The sequence below is a fragment of the Thunnus maccoyii genome, chromosome 22 (genome assembly GCF_910596095.1).
Source record: "Thunnus maccoyii chromosome 22, fThuMac1.1, whole genome shotgun sequence".
NCBI lineage: Eukaryota > Metazoa > Chordata > Actinopteri > Scombriformes > Scombridae > Thunnus > Thunnus maccoyii.
In genome coordinates this window covers 2,229,050-2,248,692 of record NC_056554.1, presented here as the reverse complement: position 1 = coordinate 2,248,692, position 19,643 = coordinate 2,229,050, and the positions used below count along the sequence as shown (strand labels likewise).

Below are 19,643 nucleotides of genomic sequence, written 5' to 3'. Positions count from 1 at the left end.
AGAGCTTTAATCTGCTGTCATCTTCAGCTGTTAAACATCCAGACCGTTTCAGAAAACGGCAGCTTTGTGATAATTCAGACTTTTTTCTATTTGGGCAGTAGCTCTGATGAAAGTTCACATTCCAGTGAGTTTGGCCTTCATCTTCCTCTAATAGGAATAGCTTCTATTGAGACAGACAAGGACATTGTTGCCGTGACAATTCTAGCAAAACTTTATAAAGAAACAAAGATTTACAGAGTAATGATTTCAGTTTGTTCCACACACAATGACTGTTGACTGAAACTGTTGACAAAACTTCATTATTGTAGAAACCCAACACACAGCTTTATATATCGCCTAAACCTCTACTGAATCTGTGCAGACATATTTGTGACCACGCTGTGTGTATTTTAGTTGAACAAATAAAGCTATTCAACTAAAGCTATTATCGTGTCATACAGTGTACACACACACACACACACACACACACACATATTGGATGAACAAACCATCTAGCAAAAAAGGTTTGTGGATCTGTTTGGGATTTTTACTGTCTGTCAGTGACTTTGAAAAATTTGGTGGTATTTCCCTCCTACAGGCTGCAACATTTCAAAAAGGTTATATCTCACTGTATTATTCTTCTTCTGAGGCAAACAATGGAGTTGGCAGTGATGTGAACTGCAGTACAGACAAACTGGCCTTTCTAAATATTCAAAAAAATGAATTAAATATTTTAGTTCTTTTAAAAAAACATTTTTACAGCTATATGGATCAAACTGTTTCATTCTTATTTGCCGGTGTGTTCTCTCTCTCTCTCTGTCTCTCTCAGGTCCACGCTCCATGTGGAGGTGGCTCCCCCTTCATCAGCCTCGTCGTCTCCGCTGTCCCCCTCCAGCCCCACCCTGGAGGAGCGCAAGAGGCCGGGCACCCTGTCAATCTGGCAGGAGAGAGAACGTCTGCAGCAGCAGAGAGAGAAGACCAGGTAAACTCATTCTCATTACTTCTACAGACATTTTCAATTAGGTTCAAGTCTTCATACCCCGGAGTAGAGGTCCTCACAGGTCCACCATGTTGGACCTGAACCTACCTGAACCTGACATATGTACATTAATTTTCAAAAGATCTGATGGCTACAGGTGTTTAAATGAAAAAGAAAACCAACCAATCAGAATATGACATGAACATTTAGTGAGTGCCGATAAGAAAAAAGAAGTTTGTGTGACTTTTCGAAACATCAGAGCTGCAGATGGATGACGCAAGCTGATGCCTGTTCTGCTTTCATATTCTTTTCTCTGTTCCCATCGCAGCGTTCTGATTCACCACACATTCATCTCACGATCTGTATAACTAACACTGTGACACAGATTACCACACAGATTTTATTACAGCCGTCTCGTCCGACGTGACGTGCAGTAAACTTACATGGCTGTGGTTGTTGCACAGTCTAAAGACGTCTTAAGTGTGCACATAATCTATTGACCACAGGAAGGGTGCACTGCCTCTATCACAGCGCTGTCTTCTCTCTGTCTGGGCTACAGTGTGACCAGAGCACTTGACTCCACAGTTTACTGCAGATAGAGGAAGAAGCATTTGATGCCATGTTAGGGAAGGGTGTTAATGCATAAATGGATTGGCCACAGACATCACATGGCACTAACAACATGAATCTGACTCAGTATCAGTGTTTACTTAGATATAGACTGGAACACAGTGTGAATGTGTGCTTCTCTAAGCTGTCATGTGTCTCTGTGAGAGGCAACTCCCTTCTGTCTCTCATATCTAATTATACACTCTCCATGTCAAAACTAATTTTTTCAGTTTTCTGAAGTCATCGACCAAAACAGGAAGTCATGTGGCCTCTGCACCACAGACAGGAAGTAGCTCAGGGTAAGTAAGACCTGTTGAACAGATGATACTCACAGCAGAAAGACACATCTACCTCTGTCTGTTCCCATTCATATCTCCTTTCATTCATTCTTGCATTTCCTCGTCTAAGTCAAGATCACAAATGGAGGGAAGTTAAAGGGTGTGGAAGTGTAGGTTTTCTTTAACAAATAAACTTTGGTGTCTGTCTCCCCCTAGTGGTGCATCACCAGAGAACAGTAACTCCCACTGTGGCCTGCGGCAGAGATGTGCAGTGAGTACTGTCCTTCATACTGTGCAGTGAACTGTGCTGAGTGCTGGACTGTATGACAATCTGACATGTTTTTCTCCTTCAGAGTGCTGATCAGATGAGCGTTGTGCCTCCTTCAACATTCCTGCACCGCTCCAGCAGCAGAACAGGTACCACACACATACAGATATACACATTCATGTAATATAGTAGCTACACAGGCTGCTGATAGATTCTCAGCTTTCTGGTGAAACTAATGTTGTCTCATGTTGACTGCAACACATCACATCAGTGAGCCACACTGTTGCACAAGCACACTAGTTTATTTAGACTGTATCCCACACACACCATCCTGCTGCCAGAAAACCTCACTACAGTACAACTAATGCACTATTTCTCCCTGTTTGAGTATGAACATTTGTTATAATACGTGTGGAAGGTCAGATTCTTAGTATGGGTTAGTGATTCTTTGATATTTCTGATGTGTAAAGCAGAATTTGGTCTGTGTATTCAGGCAAAGCTGTTGTGGCTGTTTGTGTGAGGACATTATATTCCACACTGATGAATGTATGATGAAACTTTAGCTCTTTTAGTTGATGAGAAACAGGAAGTTCTGTTTTGTGTTCATTTTTAATCTTGAAAACAGCGCTTTGACAGAATAGTTCTGACAAGTTTCATTTACTAGTTCTTTCCAGAGCTTCCAACTGCATCTCACTGTATGTGGATCTTGAGTTATGGTTATTTTGTCCTTGTTGTTTTGTCCTGTCATATAAATTCAGAGGTGTACAGATGTGGTATGAAGTGTAACTTGCACAACAAATGTGTAACATTGACCTGAATGTTTGTCAGATGTCCCGTCCTCCCCAAAGACGTCCCCTCCACCTGGTCAGGCCAACCAGAGACCCAACAGTTTCCTATTCCGGGCCTCCTCCCGTAGCAACGTCAAGCCTGCAGGTGACCAAACAACACAACACACACACACTTCACACCTTCATCCAATGCTGCAGAAATGATCTGACACTCTCTACTGTCTTTGTCACGGCTAGTTTTCACTCTAGGTGAGTCTGGCAGAAGTGAGTCTCGCACGACGCTGCGTTCTCCTAAAGAGGAAAGACCAGACATCATGCAGCTACGCAAGGTAACCCATCACCACCACCTCATCATGTACCAGAGTTGAACTGTTGGGGACCATGGCTGGCTTTTTATTATCTTAATTAAAAACACAAGCTGGTTCTTCAACTCTTGATTTTCACTTAACACTCCCACACACACAGTCAGTACTCAGAGGATTTATTAGAAGCTGTGCCAGATGATCTGTGCCCGACGAAGCTCATCTGACTGAAATGTAGAGTTCAATACAGAACTGTTAATCCTTTCAAATTAAAAACCCTCTACCACACTGACAGTATCACATATATTGTTTCCACACACACTCATGCAAGCCATCAGTACTATGATTGAAATAGTGTCACGTCAAGTCAAAATGTATTTGTATAGCACATTTAAAACAACCACAGTTGACCAAAGTGCTGAACAGGCTTAAAATGCCAAAATAAATGAATATAAAAGTATGTGGGTGTTCAGCAGCAACTTTAAAGTTTCTAGGGTCTGACATGAATTCATATCTGACAAAACTCTCTCTTCTGTGTCTCTCCTCAGACTCTGGAGTCTCGGCTGAAGATCACTCTACCAGAGGATCTGGGTGAGGCTTTATGCAACGGCACCATCCTCTGCCAGCTGGTCAATCAGATTCGACCGCGCACCGTGTCAATTATCCACATTCCCTCCCCAGCAGTGGTGAGTCTGACAAGCTGCCAAATCCTGTCCTGATGATTATCCTCACACTCTTTTACTGTCATTCACGTCAGTCTGGTATCTGAAGGAGACTAATTACAACAACTTGTTATTTTATTTGGTTACTGCAGTATTAAAGTAAGAATATTTCACTTCTGAAAGAAGAAATAACACATTCTTTCTCTTCCAAATGACAAGTTGAATTCAGAAGCAATAAAACACACTGTTGCTCAATTTATTACACTGAGAGGTTTTGCTGCTACAGCTTTACTTAGTCTGGTATGACAAGTAGCTTATGGTGGCTAATGTTAGCTACATATCACTGTGTCACCGAGTTCACTGACTTTATTACTCTTCTTTACTGTTATGCTACATTTTAGGATTTCACAGATAAACACTGAAGTTTCCTGCTTGTGCTCACATTCCACTTGCTCTTCGTCAGGTGGCCTAATGAGATCTTTAAAGCACCTGACTCCAGAGAATCTTGGGAAATGAAGACAAATGTCCCATTTTCCTGTAATTACCACTTGTGGCAACATTGCCTATTGTTCAGGCAAATTTACAGTATATATAAAAATGTGAGACTATCAAATAAAAGCACATATTCCAGGTGTTAAAAAGAACTCATCTGTGCACAAGAATGAATGAATCGTGCTCTCAAAACAATCATTCTTGCATCCAAATTACTATATAGTGCTCTCAAAATACTGTCAAATATAAAATGTACATTTCCACAGCACTAATTCCATCAGTACAACTACAGTCACTAATACTGCTTTCAATTGCTGTTACGTTATTGTTAGCTAAACTCAACATTTCCTGCAGAAGTTTCACATTAAAAGCCCACCAGGAATGGATGGCTTTCAGTGTGAAGCGTCTGCAGGATGTGTCACCATTATTTTACTTTTCATTTCATTTTCTTGATCAATTGATTAAATGTTGGGTCTATAAAATGTCAGAAAATGATCAAAATTGATCAACTAATGGTTGTAGCTGTAGTGTTTAGTTGACTATAGAATGACTAGAGAATAGAATTGATGGTAAAATATGAATGAAAACAGCATTAGTGGTAGAGAAGAGAGTGAGAGAGCTGCAGAGTGATGAGTATGACATGACTCACTTGTTGTATTGATGGAATTAGTGATGTGGAAATACTCATTATACTGAATTCATAAAGACAACAGATAAACATGGAGGAAGCGAGTTTGCATTAACAGCAAAGTAAAACAGGAGCAGGTTAGAAAACATCTTATTAAAATATGAACAAATATAATATCTCTCTGCAGTTGAGGTAAATAGAGGCCCTGGAAAGAAAGTAGTTACTACAAAGCAATAGTTCCACTCTAACCTGCTGTTACTCAATGTTGTTTTCAGCCAAAACTGAGCGTATCAAAGTGTCGACTCAACGTGGAAAACTTCATTGCTGCTTGTCGCAAGCTGGGAGTCCCTGAGGTAAAGTCCATGTCTCATTATGATTCTCACTGTCCCGTCCTTTCATCACTACTTCTAGACATTTAGTTTACATGAATACATTTAAATTCAGTGCTGTTGTTTCTTTGCAAACATTCCAGTAATGCAGTGTGTAAAACAGTAGTTAGCTGAGAGCTGTGTGCTTTAAGCTCATTTGTGTTGCTACATGACTGTCAGGGTTGCACTGATGAGACTATTAATGAATTGGATCACAAACATCAGTCCAACCCTAACTGTGCTTTGTGTAATTCTACACTCTGGTTTGTCCTTCTCTTGTCTCCTAGTTATAACAATATAACTACTTGTATTTTCCTCCTGTGTGTGTGTGTGTGTGTGTGTCTGTGTGTGCGTGTCCTCCGTCTTTCTCCTGTCCAGACGGACGTGTGTGTGTGCTCTGATGTGCTTCTGTGTAAGCTACCCGCTGTGCTGCGCTGCGTGACAGCCCTTCTGGCCGTGGAGTGGGGGGACACGGCGGAGGAAAAGTCCCCCCGCCACTCCTCACCTTCGTCTTCATCGTCCTTCTCCTCGCTGCTGTCCACAGATTTCCTGCTCTTCTACTGTGTGGCCATGGCCCTGCTCTACGTCCTCTACTGCTACCTGCTCACCTAGAGGAGCAGCACGCAACACACACTACATATATATATTCACATGTCACACACACACACACACACACAGAGTGACAGAAATGTGTCAGTCAGTCACAGTTGTAGAATGAAAGTGTGTGAGTCCTGTCCAACACACAGCTGCTCACACAGTTGTCATCTCAGACAATACTCTACAGTGTGTGTGTGTGTGTGTGTGTGTGTGTTTGAGTATGCATGCCCGTGACTGTAGAGCAGATGTCATAAGATCTGAGAGTGTGTGTTGACACTCCACAGCTGCGCTGGTTGGATGTTAAGTGTATACAGCAGGCAGCCGAGCACCTTTTTACAAACAAAGTGACTACACTACACAGAGCACACTCTTCATTGAGAGGAACAGAAAGCACTACACTGATGGACAGATAATAGAGAGAGCAGATGAACATTGAAATGCCTTAGCCTAGTTTAGCCTTCACTCTGTAATGCACAGCATGTTTGGAGGAGATAGTTTTCTGTTAAACTGTCTGAAGCAGAGCTGCTCCGGAGGCAGAAACAATCTCATTGGTCGAGACATGAATGGGCGAGTAAAGGAACCACACCCTCAGTCCAATCCCAGTTACACACTATACCTTAGATTATAGGTCATGCACTGGCCTGAGTACTTTTAGGGTTAAAATTGAAGCCTCTAGAGAACAGATCAGGGCTGAAATATTCCTGGCCAACACCTGAATAACTTCCGTGAGGATGTTGATGATTTTGCACACTGTAAACATCAGTAAACATGGCAACACTTGAGGAAGTGACTGTGTTGTCAATGTTGAGATCACAGAAAAAAAAAAGAAGAAGCTTTAATAAGTTTGTCTTTCAAACTTTCTTCATTGTTGTGGTTTGTGACCTTCCTTCACATTCTGATGCTCTGCACTGCTCATATGCTTAGTTGTATCTTGCTGATGCATACAGTAGCGTTCATACACGGCCAACGCTCTAGATGCAGACTGTGCAGGGTGGTCATCCTGCTCCTATATGAAAGCCTAGCTAAAATTAAAGCTGCATCAATTTATCTTTTCATTGTTTTTTGCCGCTTCAGGGCAGCAAAACAAGCTGTAAACAACTTTTAACATATTATCACTTTATAAAGTTGTTATGTTGAACATGTTAGCAAACAGCTGCATATTTAGCTTATCTGAGCCTTTGGCTGCTAAATGCTCCACTATGTTCACCAGCTAGTTGCTAACTGTGTCTGTCTGCTGTTTGGTGCTGAGCAGGTGGTGTACAGTTGGTTTATCAGAGCTTTGCTGAAAACAAGCTTGATGAGAGCCGTGAGACTGAATCAAAACAGTTGAAGTTAGGGATGGCAAAACCAAAACAATGAGCTAAAAGACGCAAAAATACCTCAGTAGAGCTGAGGGGAAGTACAGAGGTGGGAATAATTCTTAGTGGATTTGTCACTGCGAGTGACGTCTCTAACACTACACTTAGTCATTTGACCCATTGTCAATATTAAAAAAATGATTACTGCAGCTTTAAGTATATGAGACGCTTAATTCTTTGTTCTAATTGTACTTTCTAAAATGCATGAATTTAAAGGGAAAATGTTGTGTTTTTGTAGCTCTGTTCCATCAGTTATGATAACATTGTTCTCAGTTACCTGCTGAGACCTGGGAACAGTCCACAAGCAGTCAGATCATCACACAAGTTGGAAACAAGCGTCCAGGTTAGCTGAGGAGAAAATGAAAATGAACATCAGTTTGTTGTAAACATCCATCACAGTTTACAGACTTTACAGCTCTTTCACATCAGCATAGTGCATGTTGTAGTGTAGAGTAGGCTATGGAATTGGGAAACAGCCTCCTTGGATCTGCTGTGGGATAACTAGATAGATAAATTAGTTTTTTTTACAACTTCACTTTCAGAACTTAGCCTCACTCATCCAGAGAGACTGTGGTTCTTTGGCTCTGCTCACCAAATCTGAGATTATTCCTGCTTTCAGAGCAGCTCTCCCTCTGAGAAATGTTCAACCTAAAACTCCAGTCTGTGTGTTTGCAAGCCAACATTTGTCCTGAGAGAGAAAAGAAGCTGTTGAGGTAACCTGAGACTGAACTGTGAATGTGATTTTTAGCCTTGAGACAGATGCAAGTTAGTGAAATAAGGACAGTGAGACAAATGATACAGTGCCTCTTACTGAACACTGACCACTAGCAGAGACTGCTTCTTTTTATGTCTGTGATGTTAACTGTGAGCAGCAGGGGGAGCTGTTGCTGCATCTATCGCCCTCCAAGCTTCATGTGTCCAAACTGACGGTACAAACCCTCCAGGAGGAAGCGTGTGTGTGTGTAAAGTCTTTTTTTGTCATTGTCTCTGGTCTGTGTGACCAGCTGACTTTGTGTTCATGTTTGTATAAATGTAAACAGGTTATTAAATTATTGTTTTTGTTTTTTTTATTTATTTTTAAATTCTGTTGTGTGTTTGGTTGTGTTGCAGAGCTCGGTGAAACAGCAGAGGCTTCACTAATGTGGTTAAGCCTGTAAGACAACAGCCTCCTAAAGCTTTGAGATCAATGTGCCTGCTTTAAATCACACACAGGTTTATAAGATGTGATCAATATTCAATTATTCAGAGTTTAAAACAAACATTGATTGTTTAAAAGTTTTCCCTCATCACTGGATTGGTAAATCATTGATTCCCTAGAGGCTACACATTTAGCAGAGCATCAGGCGGCCTCTGCTGTTTCTACCACACGCTGCGTCTGGCTTATTGCTCATAGAAGCTCAGTGTCTGCAACTAAACGCAGGTTGGAATCTGATTATGATGCTTATTTGACTGATGTGGGGTTTGAAGGCTGGAGCTGATAGAGTTTTGGATTGAAGCTGCTAAAGCCCTAAAAATCCTTTCTAAACAGAATTTGACTCTTATTAAGACCTCCGAAACAACTTTTAAACCATAATGGGACACTAAAACTTTCAACTGAAAAGAAACTAGTGAAGTGAGATGACCAACGTAACTTATTGAGTAGTATGAAATTCTATGAATAAATAAGCTAAAATGTCAGTTCTTTTAGGTCATTTTGTGTAACTGTGGAAGCAGTGGGACTTAATACCATTGTTGAACAGTTCTGATACCGTCCCCAACAATATATTGGGTTAACACAACTCCCAAAGTACTCAAGCAGAACATAAAAAAGCCATTCAGTTGAAATTGCAATATAATTTTATACCTCCGTCCACTTCATGTCTACATCTCTGCTGTTGTCTCGAGGTCAGTGTCCACTGTAAAATCCTCCCTGCCCATGTTTTTTACTAGCCTGCTGTTAAGATGAAATTTATACAGTTTCAATTCAAATGTATATTTTATAAATCAAACTGGATAAGCAACTGACAGTACTTCACTCACTGGCTTAGACCCAGCTATATTCTTAAATATGTTAGAGGAACAGAAATACTGTTGTACTTTATATTTATACAATATCCTTGTATTATTATTAAGAATCATTTTTGAGTTTATATAAATCTATATGTAAAGTTTTGTTTTTTTTTCCTTCCGCTGTAAAGAAATTATTAAAAATGAACTTTGACCATGTGCTGCTGTTGTCTGCTCGCCTGCTGTCGTGCTTTTGCTTCCTCAGCTGAGAACTTGAACAGAGATCAGAGTATCTGCAGCCACCTCAACGTCTCATTCTGACAAAGAGATATTCATTTAAGGTCCACTTATCAGCTTTTACAGCAGCTTTCAGCTGCGGCTCATGGTGCTCATCAGTGGGTGGAGTTTGATTAGTTGTCAGAGATGGCTCACTTTGTTTAAAAGATAAGGCTGTGATTTTCTGTTTTTCTTACTGTCAACAAATCTCGTGCAGAGCCAAACCAACAATGAAGTGATCTACTAACAAGTATTGTGTGTATCCAAAGGCTGAGCAAATGCAAGGTCCTGAAATAAACTCTGTGTAAGAGGAATCCAGCTAATTTGGTTGCATATCAAGTAATGTATGAAGTAACTGAATTAGCATTCCTCAAGTGATGATCTATTGAGTGTGAATTAATCACATGAAGTCATAGTGACTTGATCATTTGTTAATGATGAGCAACAGGAATTCATGATACATCCTGCATTAAATCATGAGTCATGATTTAAACATTACTTAGATATATGATTTGTTCCCTTGTTGTAAAGTGTTACTGAAAACACTTTAAGATGGGATTTGTTGACAGTGAGAGAAATATAGAATAATGCCAGCCTTGTTCTTTCAAAATACTAAATTGAGATAACTGGAGGAGTAAAAAACACAATCAAACATCTACAACATGACAGCTCGCTGATTTGACCAGTTTGGTTCCTTCATGTTGGTTCTGATTTGTTCTTTAAGTCAATTCCATAAAACATTAAAAACTTCTAAGGAAGTGATAAATTTGTGAGCTGCCTGCAGATACCCTGATCTGAACTCCCTGTGCCCTGTGCTTTCACTTCTTCAAAAAGCTCCTGTGTGCTCTCCAAACAGCAGCTTTGCAGCTGTAGAGTCCAGCTGGCCGTGTTGCAGCAGGTGAGTTCATAGAGTGGAGGTCAGTGGAACGGCAGAAATCAGCATTTAGGTTTTTGCTGCAGCTTTCATGAGGAACGCTGACGTCTCCTCTGTGCATCGCTCCAGCCTCAAGTCTGCCTCCTGCTCACACACATCAGTGGAGCTGTGAGTGTGTGTTGTCAAGCTCTGGATTATCTGCATTGCATGTGTATAGTCAGACTCCAGGTTCATCAGTTAATCAAGTAATCACCATAAAGGCAGCAGCGCTGATTATGTAGATTTAATCACGTCTTAGAGACTTTATGGTAAATGTCAGTAGTTGTGGGTGAGTGAGTTCTTTAAGGTTTTAGGGGTCACTGAGGACGATCCAGGGGCCCATGTGACAGTCTGTAAAATGAAAAAGCTTGAGAACAGAGGCAGCTATGCAGCAGTGACTACAAATCCATCCAAATTCATTTTAAAGCATGGAAACACAACCAGAAACTGTACAGTGTTATGTGACAGTAGCAGAGCTACACGTGTCTTTAGCAGTGGTTGTTGAAAGTGAAGAATTATTTGTGATCACTTCAATTCACAACAAATCATCTCAGCTAAATTTGAAGAGATGACTCCAACTTAAGTGATCATGTGATCATCAGCACCCCCATAATATCCCCTGCCTTCTGTGCATTGTGTATTGAGCTGCAAGTAATCAATTATTTTCACATTATTTTCTCTTCCAGAATCTATAAAATATCATAAACTAAAATGTCCATCACAGTTTCTCTGAGTTCAAGGTGACCTCCTCTAATGTGTTGTTTTGTCCGACCAACCATCCAAAACCCAAAGAAATTCAATTGTGATATAAAACAGAAAATACTCTGATCAGAGAGACTGACATCAAAGAATGTTTGGCAGTTTTTGCTTGAAAATTACTTAAACGGTTAATCAACCATGAAAATAGTTGCTGATCAATTTTCTGTCACTTGATTAATTGACTGCAGCCCTCACATAGGTCCTGAATCATAGATATAAGAATATAAAACCTAACAACCATATAATATGCCAACCAGCAATCAAAACAGCCACCTCATCACCAAATATGAGCAGATAACCAAACTACCATCAGCCAAGTTCAATCAGTACCAGAGCAAATTACCTGAGAAAAAAAATCATAATTACAAAAAAACTAATATTGAATGTGTTTTACCAAACCATGCAGAAAGCTGACCACCACCACCACCAGCAGCAATACAATCTACAGCTTCCACTAGTGTCCCTCTAACGTTTTATGAAATACTTCTCTCAAAGATCTGGTAGTAAATGGGCTCAGTTTGAAAGTTATCATGCTCTTGTTAAACGTGCAGTCTCTGTACAACTAATTACATCAACTGTATGAAACCACTGAGGGACTGAAAGCCTGGGGGGACGACCAGACAACACCAAGAAAGTCAAACATGAAATATAGGAACGGACGCAGGATTAGCTCTCAGTTAAAACTCATCACTTTGACACCACGTTCAAACCTGTCCGTATCTTCACTGCACAACATACAGTCATTCCACAGGATGATTTCCCTCTGGGTGATCCTGAGAACCACATCATCTGCAGCTATGCCCTGCTGCCCCCAAGTTCCCATAAACACAGCACACACACTAGACACACTGTATACTGTACAAGGATCCACAAACAACTCTGGAATGATATCACTCACACCAGGTTTTTATTGTGTCGGATTGTGGTTTTAAGCACGCTTTATCTAAGAGTATGCATCAGGTGAGCTGTATATGAACTAAATATAATAAAGACAGTAAAACTGGATTTATACACAGGGCCACTCTATAAGACAGAGACCCAAGTCATAATGAAAAACCTGCCTTTGCTGATAGTGTACTGAATTCAACCCAAAGTACTTCATATCATCTGTAATTAAGTACAGTTGATAAGATGTTAATAGTGATGAACACCAATCATGATCTAATGTTACAGATGCTGGATGATCTGGGGCCAGATGCATAAAACTCTGTAGATTCATGACTAAAACTGTATGTACGCACATCAGACAGCAAAATGCATATGCATTCTTGTGTTTTATGAATCTCAGTCATTGAGGAACTGGGTGCACGAGCCTCATTTCCTCTCCAACAATTAGCCATAAATGGATGAAGACATGGGCTGAACCAGCCGTTTTCATATCACTTCTCTGCCTGCTCCACCAGTCTGTTCACCTGTCAGTGAAACAAAGGGTGAAAGAAGCAGTGCTGTTTCACTGAGTGTGTTGCATCGGTGAGGTTCTCCAACAGCTACAACAGCTGTCATTACATGCGACTGTGCGCCTCTTTATAGCGTCCATATCAATAATTAATCACATGGACTGTAAACCATCGTCAGCAGTGATCTCAGAAATGTAATCAATGATTAGTTTGTAGCTCATATGTAAACACAACTAAGGATGAAATAAAAAGAATATAAAGAGCAAAATAAAATGTTGTTGTCAAAAGAATGATAACCACACACAACTAATTTATCAATGTTAACTTAAAATGCACCTTTGATTGGCATTTTACAAATACCTGTGTAAAAAAAATAATTACACAATCAGTTCACATTCTGTGTTTCTAAATACCAGTTAATGTGCATATGCATGGTTTTTGTCCGTACGTATCATTTATGCATCTGGCGCCAGGTGTTGTTGGATTGTTACAGTATAATCTTAAAAGTGAAAAAGGCAAATACACATTATCACACTCTGTCCCTGAGTGAGGATAGTGTAGCCAAGAATTAACTAGAAAAAGCTCAAAAACAGTTTCTTCAAGGATGGCAAGCCAAGAAAATGTCCATTAGTGATACAGTGTATTTACTGTTAACAGAAAAAGTGATTTGCTCACTTTGCTCCTCCCACTGGATCACACCAACAAACTTATCAATTAACACTGAAACAACTTCAATATAACCACTGCAGTCCTACTACTTGCACATATTCAACAAGTTTATAGAAAGCATGATATATAAAGAAAATACAAAATATAAACGTTTTACAGACCTCTTCATTAGGTTGAACTGCTCTCACTTAGGTGTCCCACTCTGGCACATTCATAGACAGCCTTTCCCTGCGCTTGGACCCTTCTTTCCAGACCAGGAAGTGCTACAGGGGTATGAAACAAATAATACTGCATTAACGTTAAATTACAGCAAATAAATCAATCTCTACAACTTAAATGTTTGTGACTGTTATTTGGTGATGGGAACAAAAAAGATAATATATAGCTCAGGATATTGCTTGATGTTAAATATCAGACCGGTCAAGTGTGTGCACCCACTAGACTGGTGTCTGCATACTTCCTGGCTACTCTCACTGATTCTTGTCACACACGTCAAAACAAGAAAGCAATATTGAAGAGGCAACGGGATGATAATTGGTGTCATATTTTCTTGATTCAGGTACCTTTTACATTATACACAATATTCTCACCATCATTGGTTCCTTGCATCTTAAAGATTTCATTAAAGCCACTATGTGTAGAATTTCAACATTTCAGACTTTAGTGCCCCCCAGTGGTAGTGTTAAAAAAGACACAGTGGCAGACAGCAATGCACTCTGCTACCCCACAGCTACATGCTACTCTGTTAGACTTGACGGTGATGTGGGTTGATTTTTATTAGCCTCTAAGAGGAAACAGCACTTTCTAGTGTTGTTTAAACAGATTGAGCCCATGTTTGATGTATAATTTAGATGTGTCTTTAAAGTTGAGGATTTTAGTCTTCTTAGCAGCAGTTATTAGAATCAATGGTGTGAGGCAGAGTGTGATGTAAGTGTGCAGAGGAGGGATGGACACAGAGGGAGGCTGAGGATGTGGGATAGTTTGTTCATGACCTCCAGCTGCTGAGACCAGGAGCAGTGAACTGATGGACAGAACTGCAGAGTGTGACAGTAGTCATCTGTTAGTGCCAAGCTCAGTGTCCAGCTCTGAGGACATGAGTTATCACTGAATCCCACATGGAGTGTGGGATTGGTTATATATTCATTGTATCAATGGGTTTTACAGATGTTACATATACTTAGATGCTATAATCTTGGATATTTCAATTCTCCCTCCATACAAAACTGTGTTTTTCACTGTGATGATGTTCTCTTCACTGTGCAGAATGATGTATGTGCAGTTTGTTTTCACAGTCATCTGCTGAAGGGGGAAAGTGTCTCTGTTCATCTAAAATCTGATTTTACGCAGTTGGCCTATGAGCATGACTTGTGACATCACAACTAGATTGGAATCATGGTCTAATATTCAACTTACACAAGTGTGACATAAAGACTTGAAGCCTCCTGGGCACAAACACAGGACACATCTGGTGTCCAGCAGGAAAACTTCTGAGAGATATGAGATATATTTACATATTTATAGATTATGGCATTTTTAACGAGGGAGGAGGAGATGTCATTTTAAGGATTTTAATGTGGTATTTATACTTATTATCAGACACACATTATTGTTTCAAGCTGAGTATTTTTATTATTTCATGTCTGGAGGGGATCTTAAAGCTTATTTCCATTTGTCTGTTGGAAAATGATTTTATTATTATTTCATGATGAGAAGAATATTTGTGTTAGTATTTTCTTATGTTTCAATATCAAGAGTTAGAAACGACTAGAGAAATGACTGATAATTGAAATCAAAGCGAGAAACTGTTTGTAGACGCTGAGGTTAACATGGGTCCTGTTCTTCATACCTGGATTACTGACGTAAAGCTGTTTAAATGTTGGCGTTTGACACTGGATTTGAGTTCTTCTGGACATTTGTTCAAAGCAACGAGTCATTGAGGCCAAATTTGCAGCAGTGCTGCTTACACACAGAACATTCCAAGGAGCACCCCCATATCTGAAGGTTGTTTCATAAAGATAAAACTCCTTTTATTATGGGCACCAATAGACAATAGGCAATACAAAATGTAATTACCACATGTAAAATGGGAGCCAATCTAAATCATAATTGTTTTTAACCCAACAGAACCAGAAAACATTGTAATTAAGAGATATTTTGATGAGAATTTGTCATTTAAATTAGGAAGTAATGTACAGTAATGTAAGTACTGTATGTTAGTAATGTTGCATCACAAGTGTGAATTGTATACTATGGCCAGACCAATACCAGAGTTCTGTGGCCAATACCAGAATTTCAGAAATCTGATCATTATTTTTTTTACATTAACACTTAAATATTTTCATAATGGTCCCATAAATTTGGTTTTTAAGATGTTTACTGAGCAAGAAATTTTACAGTTGAAAAATAAACATTTCAGTGCTCTCCGGTAAACAAATGATGTCATGGTGTTACAGTTTTAAATGACCTCAAACGTGTCTTTGGCATTTCTGGACTGCAATTTCTTGTTATTTATTGGCTGACATGCACGATATATCTGTGATGAGTTAATATCAGACAATATATCAGCTGGCAGACTTATCATTGGTCTCCATTGTATACGGCTGGATTTCATTTTAGTTTGAGTCAGTTTTATAAATTATAGGTAAACTCCATTCATTCTGAAAATGTGTCATATAATTTATTCTTAGCTCACTCAGCCACTCATATGAGTGCTGGTTATTTCACATTAAGAGCTCAGTTATTCAAGATATCCAACCTGTAACAGCACTAAATGAGCCGGGTCAAAGATCATGTTAGCCTGGATTAGTGAAGCTAGACTGATTTAGCCTATCTGACCCATTTACACTAGCCAAATTAGCTAGTGTAGCTATTAACACACCTAACCAACATACAGACCCTCTGAATTCATGACTAGCATGATTTGAATGAAATAAATACCTCATTTAAAATCTGACCAGGGAGTCTTCCTTTCCATTAAACATCACAGCTTTTCTATTTTACAATATAAGTGGGTAGCTGCTTGTTTTTATTTTGATCCTCCTGGTTGCTTGTTGCGAAGGAAAGAGGAAGTAAGTCTGATTTAACGGCTTTTCATTTCCTGGAGGCAATAAACTCTCCAGCGTTTGACAGGGTGTGTGGATGTTTCTGATATCCACTGTAGCCTATACGAGATTGAAATTACATGCTTTGCTACAGAATGCCACTGAGCCTGTCTTATAAATGTGTTAACTCTTTCAGCACCCAGTTGCCCTTTATGTTCACAAGTCACAGTTTAGAAGAACACACACTGCTGATATTCCATTTCACAGAGAGATTGTAGCCTTGAGATATCTTACTTCAGCAATTATAACTATTCCTTGTAATAGCTGAAACCATAGCCTTCTATCCTTGACAGTGGGATACTACATGGGATCATTTGATATCCAGATGGGGTGACAGGAGATTTTCAAGACATATATATTGATATCTTTGAAGAATGGTGTTCATCCCTCCAGAAGACTTCCAGAGGCCTGTAGAGTCAATGCAAGGCTGAGGAACACCATTCTTCAAAAAGATATTCATTTGATGGAGAGCGCTGTCTACCAAGTCAGTCCTAAATCTCCCATAGGTGTTCAGTTGGGTTGAGATCTGGTGACTGTGAAGGCCATAAGGGTACAAGTGGACCCAAAACATGCCAGCAAAATGCCCCCCACAGCATAAAAGCATTATTAAAGCTGCAGAGTGCCTGTAGCTGACTAACTAACTATTACTCAGTATCTTGAAAAGTTACCAATTCATATCAAAAGGCATATGTACTGTACAGTATCTTACCTGCATCAATTCACTCCTCTACTCCTCCCTTCCCAGGATTCCTTGTGTTCCCCCCAGCTCATCATGGAGGACGAGGGGCTGATCCGGTTGGCTCAGACCATCCAGGTATTGGTCGACCTGGCTGACGGCTCCCAACGTGCCCCAAGGCAGGAAATATCAGGGGCTGCAGGCTCATCACAATGCTAGCACCATGTAGAGAACAGTATCACACAAAAAGGATCCATCTCAGGGCCAGTGTTTATTTTTAATATGCTTCATATTTGACATTTTACATTGACTTTACAAATGTGTTCATCTTCCAACCATCAAATAAATGTTAACATTTTAAAACCTGACTCCAAAATCTTGTGTTTTCTTATATTTCATAATAAAGATAACATACATTAAAGGAATAATACAATATTTTAAAATTTTGAGAAATATGTTTATTGTCTTATCAGAATGAGATGAGGAAATTGATGATTTCACTCGTGTCTGTGTGGTTGATCTGCCCTTAAAACGGAACTGAGGGAAGAGGAATGAAGAAGCCCGCACACTTCTCTCGTTTTCACTCGTTTGTATTGAGTTTTAATTATATACAGTGCAACCAAATTCACATATTTTCTCAGTATAGATACACTCAGCCTCAGGACCACAGTTTCCACTTTTTTTCCACAGTTTTTTTTTTCTAAATAATGTAAATTAGGCTATATTTTTAACAAACATAGACTGTGACTTAAATAAAATATATTTACCTTTTTAACTTTCATATCTTACCTAACACATGAACTGAATTTTTACCGTAATAAAATAATGTTTTTAAACACCTTACAGACAAACTTAAGTGCAGAAAATGGCGGAACAACGGTTCGACGCTGTATTAGCTAGCTTACATGGTGACGGAGTTAGCCAGAAACTCTTCAACAATATAAAAGTACAAAATTCACCTCTTTCACTCACACTGAACAACAAGTATCAGCAATGTGTGTCGCTAACTTTATAGTGCTTTGTGTAAGGTAATTACCTTAAAACAAGGAAAATTGTGAGGGAAGAGAGATGACAACACCCGCACACTTGTCTCGTTTTCACTCGTATGTATTGAGTGAGGGAGAGGAGCGCGGTTCCCCCTACTGGAGCCCTGAGGCATTATCAATAGATCGACGCACAATCAACCCAGAAAAAGAACACACATTACCTATTTGTACTGGTTACACTCTGGCTGGATATTCTCCACAGTAATAACCTTAGCAACATAACCGAAATAACAATAAAATTATGTATTAAGAAAATAGAGCACGAGAAATATAATTGCATAACTCTGAAAAGAAATAAAATTATGTTTCTGAAAAATCAAATTACTTTTAAATTCTTAAATACCACATGTTCAGTATAGAGCTGGAGTCAGGATGTGGTTAGCTTAGCTTAGCATAAAGACTGGAAGTAGGGGCAAACCATAAATTGTTGGTTTTACATTTCTGTTTGTGGACAAATGGACATAACCAGGCTAGACGTTTCCCCCTGCCTCCAGTCTTTTTGCTAAGCTGGGCCTATTGCTTCCCTCAAGCTTTGTACTTGATACACAGGCATAAGAGTGGTATCAATTTAATTGAAAGAGAGAATAAGCACATTCCCAGAATGTTGCACTGTTCCTTTAATCCTTGGTAAAGCGGCAGAACAGAAATAGCATATAGCAAGGAAGAACAAGAAGTGAACAAGAGCAACAGCAAAGGAATTAGAAGATCAAAATATGAAGAAAATTCCACTATAGAAATTAAAATGAGGTAAAAAGACAATGAATGAAAATATGCAAAAAATATGTGGATTCTACTTTTAACAGCGTGTAAAATAGCGGCAGTTATCAGCAGGAGCAGAGAAAAAGGCAAATGAGAGACAAGTGGTTCTTTCTGGACATGGTGGGGATTGTGGAATACATTTATTTTGGAAACAGCAGCAGAAACAAGGTTTCATGCCTTTAACATGTGAACCAGTCAACCTGTTTCACGTTCACTGCTGCTAAAGCGTAGCAAAACACCCTAAATAAAAAGGATGATGAATTGAACATCCTGTTTCATAGCACTGGTTCCTTTCAGCAATGTGTGTCCTCTTTAGGCACTTATCACAACACTGACAGTGAAGGTTTAATTAACGGCACGAAATGCTCCAATCCAAGGTGCGTTGGTGTGTGTTAGGTACGCTGTTTTCACCTCTGACTCATTCGTCAGTAAACAGATCTGTTGCAAGGCTGTTGCAAAGTGATACACACTGTGAGGAAGGGTCATGTTGCTCCAGCCGTAAAGACATTTCAGTGTTTTTATGGTGAATGCACCCCAGGATTCATGCTGTAAACCAGGTGACCAGTGGCAACTGGCTCATGAGTTTCTTTCTCATTTTACCAGTCCTCCAAGGGTCAGTTCACCCAAATTACATCAATACATGTTCTTACTTCCTTCGATTGTATCCAGCCATGCAGATACGTTTGGTCTTTTTTTGTCCAGGTTTTGAGATATCCGTTACTGAGATTTCTGCTTCTACCCCAAAACATTGGA

General features: G+C 39.5%; 1 protein-coding gene and 1 long non-coding RNA gene across 8 annotated transcripts in view; one reads left to right on the top strand and one right to left on the bottom strand.

Annotated features, from left to right (window-relative positions):
- lrch4 (leucine-rich repeats and calponin homology (CH) domain containing 4) overlaps positions 1 to 5,986 on the top strand; it is a 39,465-nt gene extending 33,479 nt beyond the window's left edge. For both annotated transcript variants that reach the window (XM_042400443.1, XM_042400444.1), the window contains 9 exons: positions 809 to 961; positions 1,798 to 1,866; positions 2,062 to 2,116; positions 2,199 to 2,262; positions 2,942 to 3,046; positions 3,139 to 3,230; positions 3,752 to 3,889; positions 5,261 to 5,338; positions 5,732 to 5,986. In XM_042400443.1, coding sequence (XP_042256377.1) covers positions 809 to 961; positions 1,798 to 1,866; positions 2,062 to 2,116; positions 2,199 to 2,262; positions 2,942 to 3,046; positions 3,139 to 3,230; positions 3,752 to 3,889; positions 5,261 to 5,338; positions 5,732 to 5,965 — 988 coding nt within the window. In that variant the 3' untranslated portion in view covers positions 5,966 to 5,986. The remainder of the gene's footprint in view (positions 1 to 808; positions 962 to 1,797; positions 1,867 to 2,061; positions 2,117 to 2,198; positions 2,263 to 2,941; positions 3,047 to 3,138; positions 3,231 to 3,751; positions 3,890 to 5,260; positions 5,339 to 5,731) is intronic.
- On the bottom strand, positions 850 to 18,658 carry LOC121888877. Of its 6 annotated transcripts, none has more exons than XR_006093369.1 (8): positions 18,122 to 18,335; positions 17,119 to 17,300; positions 14,722 to 14,795; positions 13,470 to 13,571; positions 7,586 to 7,656; positions 5,859 to 5,986; positions 2,927 to 3,040; positions 850 to 935 (listed from the first exon to the last, which is right to left on the bottom strand). It is a non-coding gene; the product is annotated as an uncharacterized LOC121888877 (long non-coding RNA). The 6 variants fall into 6 exon arrangements; XR_006093364.1 differs by lacking the exon at positions 14,722 to 14,795 and adding an exon at positions 1,402 to 1,547 and having other exon boundaries at positions 852 to 935; positions 18,122 to 18,329; XR_006093366.1 differs by lacking the exon at positions 14,722 to 14,795 and having other exon boundaries at positions 7,586 to 10,834; positions 18,122 to 18,658.
- Between the last annotated feature and the right edge of the window lie 985 nt (positions 18,659 to 19,643).